We start from the raw sequence: 11,986 nt of genomic DNA, 5'->3' as shown, positions 1-11,986 counted from the left end.
AGGATAACGAAAAAGGCTCAAATGGTACATGCCGGTTTACTTTTAAGAAAGATTCCCAGAGCCCTAGCCAATTTAGCTCAGTGGATTAGAGCGTCGGCCTGCAGACCACAGGGTCCCGGTTTCGATTCCCGGCAAGGGCATGTACCTCAGTTGCAGGCTCCTCCCCAGCCCGGGCCCTGGTCAGGGCTCATGCAGGAGGCAACCAATCGATGTGTCTCTCTCACATCAGTGTTTCTGTCTTTCCCTCTCTCTTCCACTCTCTCTAAAAATCAATGGAAAAATATCCTCAGATGAGGATTAAAAGAAATTACCAAAAACCTAAAAAAGAAAGATTCTTAGAAATTGACACATGACACTTTTCCTTGATTACAGTCACAGCTAGCTGCAAGGGAGTCTGGGATAGTCTTAATTCCCAGCTGGAAATGAGGGGCTTGTTACAGAGGAAAGATAAGAATGTACATTAGGGAAACTATCTCTGACACATGATCCATTCAATAAACATTTTGGGGGAAGTCCTTGTCCTTACCCAGGTTAGAGTATTTGTATATGACCAATGTCATAGCATCTCCTGAGCACTGAACGGTGCCTGGCACATAGTCAGTGTCTACTGAGCACCGCATCAGAGCGCAGTGTAAGCCCACACTTCTGTGGGAGTGCAGAGGAGGGCTGCCTGCCCCTCAGGGAGCCCTGGAGGAGGTCCTGCCTGGGAAAGTGGGGTCTTTCTTTCTACTGACCCTGGGAGCTGGGGTAGGCACTGTAGCCATTTTAGAATTTGCATCACCTCCTCCATCCCATCCTACCCAACCTTCTCCGGAACGACTCTGCTACCCCATCCTCACCAAGGTGCTGGTGACGCTAGCAGCCAGGCACGGCCTCTCCAGGGTGAAACGTGAAGCCACAGGCCGGAGAACTATGGCATCAGTTAGGGTGAGGGCTGGTTCTGAAGGCCTTGGGATCTTCCTGAAGCCCTGGAGTGCTTACGTGTGGGCAGTCACACAATTCCTTCTGAAACTAGAAAATAGCAACAAAATGCCCTCACCTGACAGAATGGGGGCAGCCGGTGCTCCGCGGCCTTCCAAAGTGTTCCAGAGAAAGAGGAGCCACGCCCTGCCCTCCGGAGACATCCGCAGCCCTCCTGGCAGGAAGAGGAAGAAGCTGGGGGTGGCCCTCCTTGGACTCGTGGAGGGGCCTGGGCGGTGGGTGCTGGACGTGGGTGTGCACGCAGCCTCCCTCCTTGCCTCCACCCTTCAGGGGCTGTGGGAGAGCAAGCTGCTGCTGGCCGAGGTCCGCACCAGGCTTGGGAAAGCTAGCTACCAGCCCTTTCTGGTACCACTGTGTGCCGGCCTGTGCCCAGGGGCACAGGGAGCACCGTTCCCCTGCAGGGCGGGTGGCCCATGAGCCTCAGGTCCCTTTCCTCAGGATTCTCTGAAACTCCCTCCATCCCTGGCCTGGGGAGCCAGGCACTTCCTCCAGGAAGCCCTCCCTGACTTCCCTTGCCTCAGGACTCCCACAGCCTTCCATTGAGGCTCTGAATTTCCACTGCTGCTTGCTTGTCTGTCCCTCACCCTCGGCTGGTCCCTTTTAGTGCTCCCTCTCGATATACACCCTGTGCCTTGCACACAGTATGAGTTCAGAAGCTATGCATCAACTAATGAACAAATGTAAGTGAGTGTGTGAATGAATGAACGAGTGAGTTCCCCGGCTGCCAGGGTATAGATTCCCCCGGTGAGGAGAGAAAGGCCTGCAAGGGTTAACTGGGAGCCCGCCTGTGGTCTGAGGTAAGCAGGGAGTGTATTTGTTCAGGTAAATAAGGAAGGATTACTTATAATGGGAAATCAGGCCCAGCCAACTCTTCATCCCACGGCAGCCTGACTTCCTCCCAGCACATTCCTGCACTCCAGCTGCGTCCACACTGCCCCGGCGACCCAGGCCAGTGCCCAGAGCCCGCGGAGGCTCCCAGTAAGCCCTCCGGCTGGGTCCTGCCTCAGTGTCACCAGGTGGCCTTGGGCTGGGAGCTGGGGCTCTCTACAGGGCACACAGCCCTGGGACCTCAGAGGGTTACCCTTTGAGGGTGGCCAGGCCGCCAGCGGCCCTCACCTCTGTCCCCAGCCTTGCTGGCCCCTGGTCCCACTGGCTCCCCAGATGCCCGGCTGAGACTCAGCAGTGGCCCAAGCTGCCCCGCCTCCTCCTGGCCCCGGAGGTTGCCACTGCAGCAGGCGACTTGGGCACCAGGCAGCTAACGGGTAAGTGCAGGGGGAGGTACCGAGTGCCCTGCACGGGCTTTCTCCTGCCAGCGGCGGGGGCAGGGTGACTGAGGGCTTGGAGGTGCACTTTGCAAGCTCAGAAGGAACCTCCCAGGCACCAGTGACCCTGCGACCTGGTCCTTCACCCTCAGAAGCCCCCGCCTCTCTGCATGCTGTCCAGTCTGCCTCCCTGGGCCGACCCCAGAGCTTCAGTGAGTCCCTTGGCCCAGCGAGGCCTGGGGGCCCGTGTCTGTGATGGCCCCCTCCGGGCTCAGCACTGAGCCCACCTGCTGGCCTGCGGGTGGCTGCTCTGTAGATGCAGAAACTCGGCTGAGACCTGGCCGCTGTGTTTGGCCGGTGGATCACAGCGGCCTCCCTGCTGCCGCCAGGGCTGCTGGCCACAGAGGCTCTCCCTGGGGCCGGCACACGTGGGTGGGGGCTTGCTGGAGTCTGGAGGCTCAGGGGCAGGGTCCAGGTTGGAGCAGTGGGGACGAGCCCAGAGCCAGGGGCCCATCAGGGCAGTGGTGGGCACGGGAACCAGGTGGTTGGGGAGCTGCAGAGCAAACCAGCTGGCTGCCTGGGCACCCGGAGGAGCAGAGGCCCCTGGTCCGGGCTGGGCACACTCGGAGAGAAACGGGTCCATGAAGAGGCTCATTTCTAAGATCTGCAGATTCCTTCTGTGGGAAGAGGGGGAAGTAGGTGGCGGAGGTGACGGGTGGGAAGCTGAAGGGTCTGGAGGTCTGCGGGCTCCCCTGAGGTCAGAAAAGGTGTGTGCATGGGTGCGTATATAGGTGAGCGTGTATACGTGCATGTGTGTGCATACGCATGTGTATATGTGCATACATGCGTGTACACATGAGCACGTGTATGCGTGTTGAGTGTGTGCCTTACACACACGCACGTGCATATTGCGTGTGAGGGTATGCGCTTGTGTGTGCATGCATATTGTGTATGTGAATGTGCATATGTGTGTGCTTGTGTGTGCAGGTGTCTGTGCATGAATGTGTGCCCATCTGTGCATGTTAGGGAGTGGGCAGTCCCACCAAGCTAGCCCTGGATTTCTCCGCACCCTGCCAGCTGGGCACACCCAGGCCATAAGCCTCAAGTGTCTGTCCCTCTATGGAGGTCATGGCCTTTCTTTTCCTCCTCAGCCAGGGCTAGGACTCGGCCTCATTTCCTGCCCCCACCTTCCCAATAAACAGCTTCACAGCACCCCCAATAAAGCCGCATCTCCCCAGCAGCAGCTGCTCAGCTGAGTAACAAAGCAAACAGGCGCTGGGCTGCCCAGCGCTGAGGCGGCAGGCAGGGATGGGCAGGAGGCGACCCACAGATAGGGAGACCCAGACCACGGCCGAGGCCAGCGAGGACCGTCCTACCTGCCCCCTGGCCCCCTGGAGGAGGAGCGAGAGCCAGTGACGCCAAACTTGGAGTCTCACCACCCCAAATTCACAGAGCTTTGGGGAGAGGATACATCCTCAGGGCTCCCCGGGAGGTTGGGGTGTGGAAGAGGTGAGCACTCACAGGATAGGGGACCACCCTCTCCTCTGAGAGCCCAACAGTGAATGGACAAGTGACCCCTCTGCTCCAGGCAGAGGCGGGGCCAGAGCTGAAAACTCAGTCCCCACCAGACCTGTTCACCGTGTCAGCAATCCTCACACACTTCGGCCGGCCCCATGGACCCCTGAGCAGATGAGCTGCTCTGTCAACCAGGCCTGAGGGAGTGGAGCACCCAGTAGGTGCTCAGTCAAGGCTCAGAGATGGCGACCAGGCAGCAGGGAGAAGAGCCTGGGAGAGCCCACTGTTTCCCACCGAGGTTGTTGCAGATAAACAGTTAATAACTGAAGCAATGAGAGCACAGGTTGGTGCTAAAGGGCGTGGTGCAGCGTGAGTGCGACCTGGGAGGTCAGTTCAGGCTGACCTGGGGACAGAGACCCTCCGGGGAGGGCGAGAAGGAACGGGAGGCCCATGGTGTGTGACTTGGGGGAAGTCACTTTTCCTCCTGCACTCGCCTATGTCAGGGGGGCTTCACGGAGGAGACCACCTGGAGCCGGGTTTTGAAGGCTGTGTAGGAGTTGGTGGAGCGGGCTGGCTGGCCGGATCTGCCAACTTTGCAAACGTGTGTGCCTCCCCGCCTTGTGGCCCAGGCTCTGGTCCCTCCCAGAGGTCAGGGAGGGGTGGTTGAAGCTCACAGCTGTCCTAGACCGGGCTGGAGAGCAAGACGACCTCGGGGCAGGGCTCAGGCCGCCCTCACCACCACCCTCAACTCTCCCCCAGACTCCACCCTCAGCCCTGCCCCTCCACCGTCACCACCTGCTTCTTCCTTTGCTCTCCTCAGTCTGTACCCCATTACCTTTCCCTTCCCTCTCTCTCTTTTTCTAAAATTGATTTTAGAGAGAGGATAGGAGAGAGAGAACCACTGATATGAGAGAGAAACTCCATCGGTTGCCTCCCATACACGACCCAACTGGAGACCAAACCCGAAACCTAGGCAGGTGTCCTGACTGGGAATCAAACCTGCAACCTTTTGGTATATGGGACAACGCTCCAACCAACTGAGCCTCCCGGCCAGGGCACCTTTCTCTTCCCTCTTCTCCAGTCTCATTGCCTCACCTGCTCCCCGGTGCCACCTTCATGTATGCTCAGCCCACCATAATCCACCTGCTCCCTCAATCTTCACCACCCCTTTAAGACATGCTCCTCATAGCCCATTTTACAGACAGGACAACTGAGTCTCAGAGGAAGCCGTCACTTCCCTAGTCCCAGAGCTAGGAAGCTGGGGCTCAAACCTGGTCTGGGGCCCTCCCCCACCCCATCCCATTCCACGCCCCACCCTGCGCCCCTAGCCGAGCAAGTGGCCTGTCAGGTGGAACAGCTCTTCCCAAAGCAAACTTTGCACAAGCGAGTTGCCCTGGGCTCTTGCTGACATTTAATGCCTGGCTCCTTCCCCTGCCTCGTTTGCATGTTCTCAGCTCAGGACGTGCCCTGCCGGGTTCTCCTCTCTCCCCTCCGTGGAGGGGAGGGCGCGCCCTTCTCCCTTGCCCACTCCTCCCAGGGGGAGCCTAGTGTGACCCTGCTGGTGGCCGGAAGGACCAGCGCCCACCAGGACCGGAGAAAGGGCACCACCAGAATGGAGGCACCCCCTCCTTCTCCCTCCAGCTCTGGGATTGAGGCGAGAGATCTGGGGGTGGCTGCCTAATAACCCCTTAATCGCCCACCAACCCCCATTTAAACCTTTTTTTTTTAAAGCGATTTCTGTTCTTACTCTCTCTGGACTGTTATCACTTTCTGAATATTGGAGTGCCTTCACTTCACCTAAACGCCCTTTCCAAGCCCAAGGAGTTGGGCTCAGGGCCCATCCCCCCTCAGCCCGGTCAGGACCCCAGAGCTGGTGGAGCCGTCTCCTTCCAGCCTGTGGGCCTGCAGGAGCCACGGAGGGTGAGCACCGGGTGCGAGGGGCCAGTGTGGGCACCCTCTCGGGAGACAGGCATCTGCTCACATCACTGCTCTGCCTTGTCATGCCAACCCCAGGACGCAGTGTCTGGGGACCCCCTTTCCCCCCGGGGCCGAGGGTCGATGACAGCGCCACAGGCAGAGGCAGGTGAAATGGTGTGTCCTCACGCAGGGGCCACTGCCCAGGGGCCGGAGTGGGGATCCGACACTCAAACCCATAGAGCCCTGTCGGGTAGCGAGTGTTGGGGGGCGGGAGGGTAGACAAGGTGCCGGAGGAGTGCAGGGACGTAGGGGCTGCGGAAGGGGGTGGTGGAGGCAGCCTCTGGTGACCGAAGCGGGGACCTGCCGCGGGCCGGGCATGGCGGCCAGGGAGGGCCAGGAGCCCGCCAGGCCTGAGAGCCGGAAGGTGTTCACACACGGTGTGCGCTCAAGCAGAGCCGAGTGAGGACGTGATTTGCGGTTTCTGGAAACTGAACGTCTGGCAGGACTTGTACTTGACGTGCGGGAAGTCGGGGTACTGGCCCGGCCTCAGCCTCTCGCTCTCCCCGGCCTGGGCTTGCCTGGGCTGGGCGTCTGTGCCCACCGAGGCGCTGGGGAGGGGATGCCCTGGGCAGGGGGCGGCCCGAGGGCGAGGCCGACACAAGAGGTGAGGGCCGCTGGGCGGGTGCCCTGCCAGCTCAGGAGGGTGGGCCACGTCTGCCAGAGGCTCTGGACCCCGACTCCAGGGAACAGGTGCAGGGGACCCAGCCCCCCAAACAGAGGGTGGGACTCGGTCCCCAAGACCAGCACAGGGTTTGGGACCTGCCTGGAGCAGTCACACGGGACTGAGGCTGGGAGAGCCCAGTGGAGAGAGAACCCTTCACCTTGACCCGGAGGGGCTGGACGCGTCAGTGTGGCGGCAGGAGCCAAAGGGGGACAGAGCTGATGGAACTGTGCCTGCGGCTCCTGGCTGCCGTGGGACCCGAGGGAACAATGGTAGAGACCAGGTTTCCCTGATATTTCCTGACCCTGTTGTTTCCTGCGCCCTGTCCCCCACCTCCCCACCACTCTGGTCCACACATGGCCTCATCCCATCCCCCTGTCTCCCACACACCCCAGCTCCCGGGCCCCTGCTGGCTCCTCAGGTTGAACCTTCCGGAGACAGGGCTCCTGAGCGAGGAGGCCAGGGGCTGGATGCGTCAGGAGCCGAGGGGGAGGGGATAGCCACCGGGCATAACCTAAGCTGAGCCCAGGACAGGCGAGTCCCCCAGGGGCCCCCTCCCCTCTCTCGCCTCGGAGACCCCATGGCAGCAGGTGCTTAGGGATGGCCGCAGCAGGGAGCCTGGGAGAGGGCTGCCTGCAGGTGGCCGCCCTGGGGCCCTGCCTGGGGACGAGGGTGGCCGTCCACTGGAGAGAGGCCAGCACTCTGGGCCGTGGAAGGCGGTCAGTGAGGAGGGGCTGGGGGCTTTTCTTGAGCCCAGCTAGTCTGAACAGCAGTGTCAAAGGGCCAGGGAGCTGTGGCTCCATGGGGGGCCAGAGCCGTCCAAGGAGAAGTGGGGGCCGGGGAGGAGCGGCAGGGTGAGCAGGGGGTGTCTGGAGGAGGGGCAGTCTAGGGCAGAGGCCGGGACCTCCAGCGGCCGGGCTTCTCTCCAAGGTGCTGACCGTGCATGGCTCCTGGCCAGGCCCAGTCACCCCGCGGCCCCCTGACTCTGACCCATTAAAGGAGGCCCTTGGGGTGCAGAGGGAGGGCTGGCAGCCAGGGCCGGGGACCCCAGCAGGTAAGGCGGCTGAAGGTCTGCTCCAGTGGTCCCCTCCCCCCCCCCCCGCCCCTCAGTACCCTCCTCACTGGGGTCTGCAGCCAGGGTCCTGGGCTCTGGGCAGACTGCGGGTGGGTCTCAGCGTTGAGGTGGGGACTCCGGCACATTAACCCCTCACAGTCCTCCTGGGTAAGATCATGGAGCCCAGGACAGCCCAGGCCTTAGTGCAGACCCCCTGGTAACACCACTTCCCTGAGGTTGCTTTTAGAGAAATCAGGGGAGGGGGTGGAGTGAGAACCTGGCCACATTCCTGACCGCAGGGCTGCGAGAGCAGGCCCGGGGTGGCAGGAACAGCCGCTGTAAATCCATGACTTTGGGTCCCTGGCCTTATCCCCTCGATCTGTCTTCCTGGGGGAGCAGGAGGTGCTGAGAGAAGGGGTGGTAGGTGGCTAATCCCTTTGGCCACTGCCCCGGGCCTGTCCCTGTCCCTGGGCCTTGGCCTCCACCGGCTGTTACCAAAGTTTCTTTGTCTGGAGTCGGAGCCAAAGCCCCTGGGGCAGGTGGAGCCAGGACACCCTGAGCCTTAATCCAGAACAGATCCGCGCGAGGTTTGGAAACTGGCAGCCTCGCTCCGGAGACGGGCAGCCCTGGGCCCAGCCAGCAGAGGCCGTCGGGAGGGCTGGGTCTGCCGTCCAGGCTCCTGGACCTGGCAAACACCGGGCTTCTCCCAGGACCGAGGCCTGGGGAGCAGTGGCCTGAGGCTCAGCAGGCCTCTAGTCTGGTTCTAGCTCTGCCGTGTGGCTATGGGCACGTCCCTGCCACTCACCGGGCTTCATTTTTCTCAGTAACGTGTGTTCTCATGGGCGACAGTCCCCTGGGAATGTAATTAGAGCTGAATTGCATGGCACAGATGGGGAGCGCTGGGAAGTCAGACCAGGGAGCTGTTCAGGAGGGCTTCCTGGGGGAGGAGGGGTTTGGGCTGAGCTGTGATGAGAAGGAAGGGCAGCTTGGGCAGGGGGACGACAACACAAAGGGAAGAGCCAAGTCTTGCCCACAGCACAGGGGCACCTGGATGTGTCCATTGACCCCTGGTCTGAGCCAAACCCGGCACAACCAGCAAATGAACCCCTTCCCCACTCCGGCTTTGTGTCCCTGCTATAACACAGTCACATGATCACCTGGGCTGGGGAGCAGGTGGGCTCAGAGGTGGGCGCCAGCCAGCGGGGTCAGGCAGGACAGGCGGGGGGAGCCATGGGAGGCTCTTGAGGCAGGGGTGCCCAATGGAAGCGGGATGGAGAGGAAGGAGCTGGACCGTGGGGTGGAATGAGAGCTCAGGAGCTGGGAATGGACTCTGGAGGATCACGCTGCCCAATCCAGAGGTGGGCAGAGGGAACCGGCCACAGCAGAGCCTCGGAGGGACTGTGTGCGGCGGGCAGAGCCCCCACGGCCAGCGGGCACCTCGGCAGCTGCGTGACCTCCCTGAGCCTCCCTGTCAGCGTCTAGAAAATGGGGCGCTCCCGTCGACGTCACCCAGGCCGTGGGCAGGAAAGGGGGCATAGAGGTGCTCACCGCAGTTCTCTCTTCCCACCGAGTCCGCCCCGGTGCCCGGGGGAGAGGCCAGAATTGCAGGCTGGGCACACCCGCTCCTGGCTCCCTGACCAGTGAGGCAAGGTGCCCCCAGCCCAGGGCCCCTGGGTCTCACCTACGAGTGAGCGGCCTTCTTCCTGCCGCACAGCTAGTCACGCACACACCTGCGCCTCGTGCGTCTCTTGCTTTCAAGGTTTCTCAGTAGCGAGTATGTTCTCCAGGGACTGAGCTCTGGCTGCAAGCAGGCCCCTGGGCTCAGGGGCAAGATGATGGGGAGCTGGTCTGGGGTGCGGGGGAGGCAGGAGTGGAGACCCGGGTGCACGTCACTTGGCTGCACTGGACTCCCAAATCCACCAATGGGACCGAGGAGGCCCTGCTGCCTCTCTCCCGGCAGCGGGACGGGGACGATGCGAGAGCCACATAGCTCCCTTGACAAACGTGTCGGGAACGTGTCATCACACCCCCACCTGGCAAACACCGCCACCTGCCCTGCCCATTCATCCTCACTGACCCCTCGTGCCACTGGCCCCAAAGCACAGCAGCGGCCTCCCACCCTGCCTGTGGCCGAGGCCAAGCAAACACGGGGCCACGAGGGAGGCGAGGGCTCCTGTTTCTTGGAAAAACTTCCGCTCCTGGCACGTGGCCCAGGGTGTTGGCAGAAACTGTCCTCACGTGGCAGGCTGGGCGTCCTGGGGACGTGGACGGGGCGGGAGGCAGGCTGGGGTGATGAAAAACTCCACTTATAAGTTGAAACAGAATAAACTATGTGATAAGCATTCATTGTCAGTTTAATTGCTCATACACATGTATATTTTATGCAAGGATTTTCTTAGCAAAGGCCAGTGTTAGTTTTTTTAGAGACTTTTCTGCTAGAAGCATTTCTGGAGTTAGGAAGTAGAGGAAAGTCAGAATAGTAGCTCCAAAGCAACTTCTAGGAAGTAGGGGGAAGTAAGAAGAGTAGACCCAAAAGCAATTTTTAGGACTTGCTTTCATTGATGTTTATAATATATTATGTCAAACCGACACCAATTACAGTTAAATTGTAATTAGAAGCAGCAGTGCGAATATGTGAACCCTGACCTTTCCTTCCTTGTCACTTAGAGGAGCCCTTGAAAGGGAGCGTGGAAGTCCAAGGGAACGCCCTCTCTCCTGCTGGCATTCTCTCCGCCAGGGGTGATAGCAGGGCTGCCCAGGAAGCTGGGAAGGCTGGGCCCGCACAGGACGGGATGGGATGGAGGGCCGCTGCCCCTGGGCGGTGTTCACCCGGCCATGCTCCCCCCAGGGAAGGGCGCGGGTGTGGAGCGGGCTGGCTGCGGCCCTAGAGAAGCCGGGGGAGTTCCCAATTGGGGTTCCTTTCCTTCCCACCAGCGGAGCAGGTCGGTCCCGTGGGGCCTGGAGATGGGCCTGGGAGTCCCCGCGCTGCGCGGGGCACATCAATTCCACCGCTAGGGCAGCCACCAGCCCCCTTATGGCCAGATGCCCTTAGGCTGCGTGTCTCCCACCTGAACTTGCGTTAGGATCACCCAGGGCCGTGGACGGCACTGCTCCCCCCGCCCCGGTTCCGGCCTGAGGTGGCCTGAGGACTCACCTGCCCCCAGAGCCTCTGCTTTTGGGGGGCCGTGCCCCGAGGGCCTGGATCCTGGCAGGTCCCACGCTCCTTCCTCCCAGGGCGCACCCCGTACCTGGGGAGCGTGTGTTGGTTGGTGATCTTCCACCGCTGCTCGGTGTCTCCTTCTCTTACTATTTTCATCTTCAGTCTTGGGCCAGCACGTCACGGAAATACCTCAGAAACCCCAGTTTGGTGTCTGCCCCCGTCTCCAGTGCCCTGGTCACCCAAACCGCACACTCCAGTCGGGGGCTCAGAGGACAGGGCCCGGGCACCCCAGAGCCGGGTGACTGATGGGGGGTGGAGCTCTAGCCGCTGCCCCTGGGGGCCCTGCGTCCACGGGGAGGAGTGGGCCAGCCCCACTGTCCTTGGAAAGTGGGCCTGCAGGTCAGCACATGGGCACCACCTCAGGGCCTGAGCGTGGGGAGGGGCCTGGGGCAGCACCTTTCAGGGGAGGACCAGGTCGGGGGGGTGCCAGCCCTGAGCAGGGGCCAGGCACACCTGTGTGGTACTCACTGACCACCTCATCAGCCTCACGCTGGGAATTTATTCACATGTGCCCCACATTTGGCCTGTGGGCAGGAGGGGGCTGCCTGCCCACCCTGTGAGGGACTCTAATCCCACCACACCCCTCCTCTCTCCTCTCTCCCTGCACCTGGCGGATGAAGATAGTGGTGAAAAAAAAAAAGATGATGGTGGCCCTCCCCCTTCCCAACTTCCTTTAAGAGCAGAGAAAAAGAAAACAAGCTTTGCTAGAGCAGGAAAGATCTAGGTCAGCTCTCAGAAGGAACTTCCTCCACAGGACAGTGGTCTGGGAGCTGGGTGTGGGCCGGAGGGGAAACAGGGGGCTAGACATTAAAGACTCCTTGTCTAGGTCTCAGTTTGCTCATTTGGCAAATGGGACTATCGTGGCTTCCGCTGTGAGGCCTGAAGGAGGTCAAGAAGCAGAAGGCGGTTTTAAGCGACCCACACGCGTGAAGACTTGCGCAGCCTGCATCCTGGCTCTTTGGGAGTGAGGGGGCTGCCTCATCCTATCCTGCCCCAACCCTCTCCCCCGCCCCCCCACTGTCTTTCACAGCCCCGTCCTAGCCGCCCAGTGACCCAGAAGCCGACTCCCTCAGGCCCAGCCACTGCCCACTGGGCCCCTCATCCCTGTAACCAGCTTAGGGCCCCATGGAGGTGGGGAAGCAGCCGGACCTGACTCCCTCTCTTACTTCTGTAGACGCAGCCGCTGGCCCGAGCAGCAGCGGCATGGGCAGCGCCAGCCCCAGCCTGAGCAGCCTGCCCCCCAGCCGCCTCCTTCTGCCCCCCAACACTGTGCTGCGGACAGGCCCAGAGAAGGTGACAGCAGGGGTGGCGGGGCC

General features: G+C 61.3%; 1 protein-coding gene across 1 annotated transcript in view; it reads left to right on the top strand.

The window, feature by feature from the left end:
• The first annotated feature begins 1,853 nt into the window (after window positions 1-1,853).
• The window catches only part of SPDEF (SAM pointed domain containing ETS transcription factor), a 19,759-nt gene continuing 9,626 nt past the window's right edge, over window positions 1,854-11,986 (top strand). The window contains exons 1-2 of the mRNA XM_006755606.2: window positions 1,854-2,243; window positions 11,845-11,963. Of these exons, the coding sequence (XP_006755669.1) occupies window positions 11,874-11,963 (90 nt within the window). The 5' untranslated portion in view covers window positions 1,854-2,243; window positions 11,845-11,873. The remainder of the gene's footprint in view (window positions 2,244-11,844; window positions 11,964-11,986) is intronic.

This window comes from Myotis davidii, unplaced genomic scaffold (assembly GCF_000327345.1).
Source record: "Myotis davidii unplaced genomic scaffold, ASM32734v1 scaffold1073, whole genome shotgun sequence".
Taxonomy (NCBI): domain Eukaryota; kingdom Metazoa; phylum Chordata; class Mammalia; order Chiroptera; family Vespertilionidae; genus Myotis; species Myotis davidii.
Note: the sequence above shows the minus strand (reverse complement) of the source record. Positions and strands in the feature narration are given on the sequence as shown.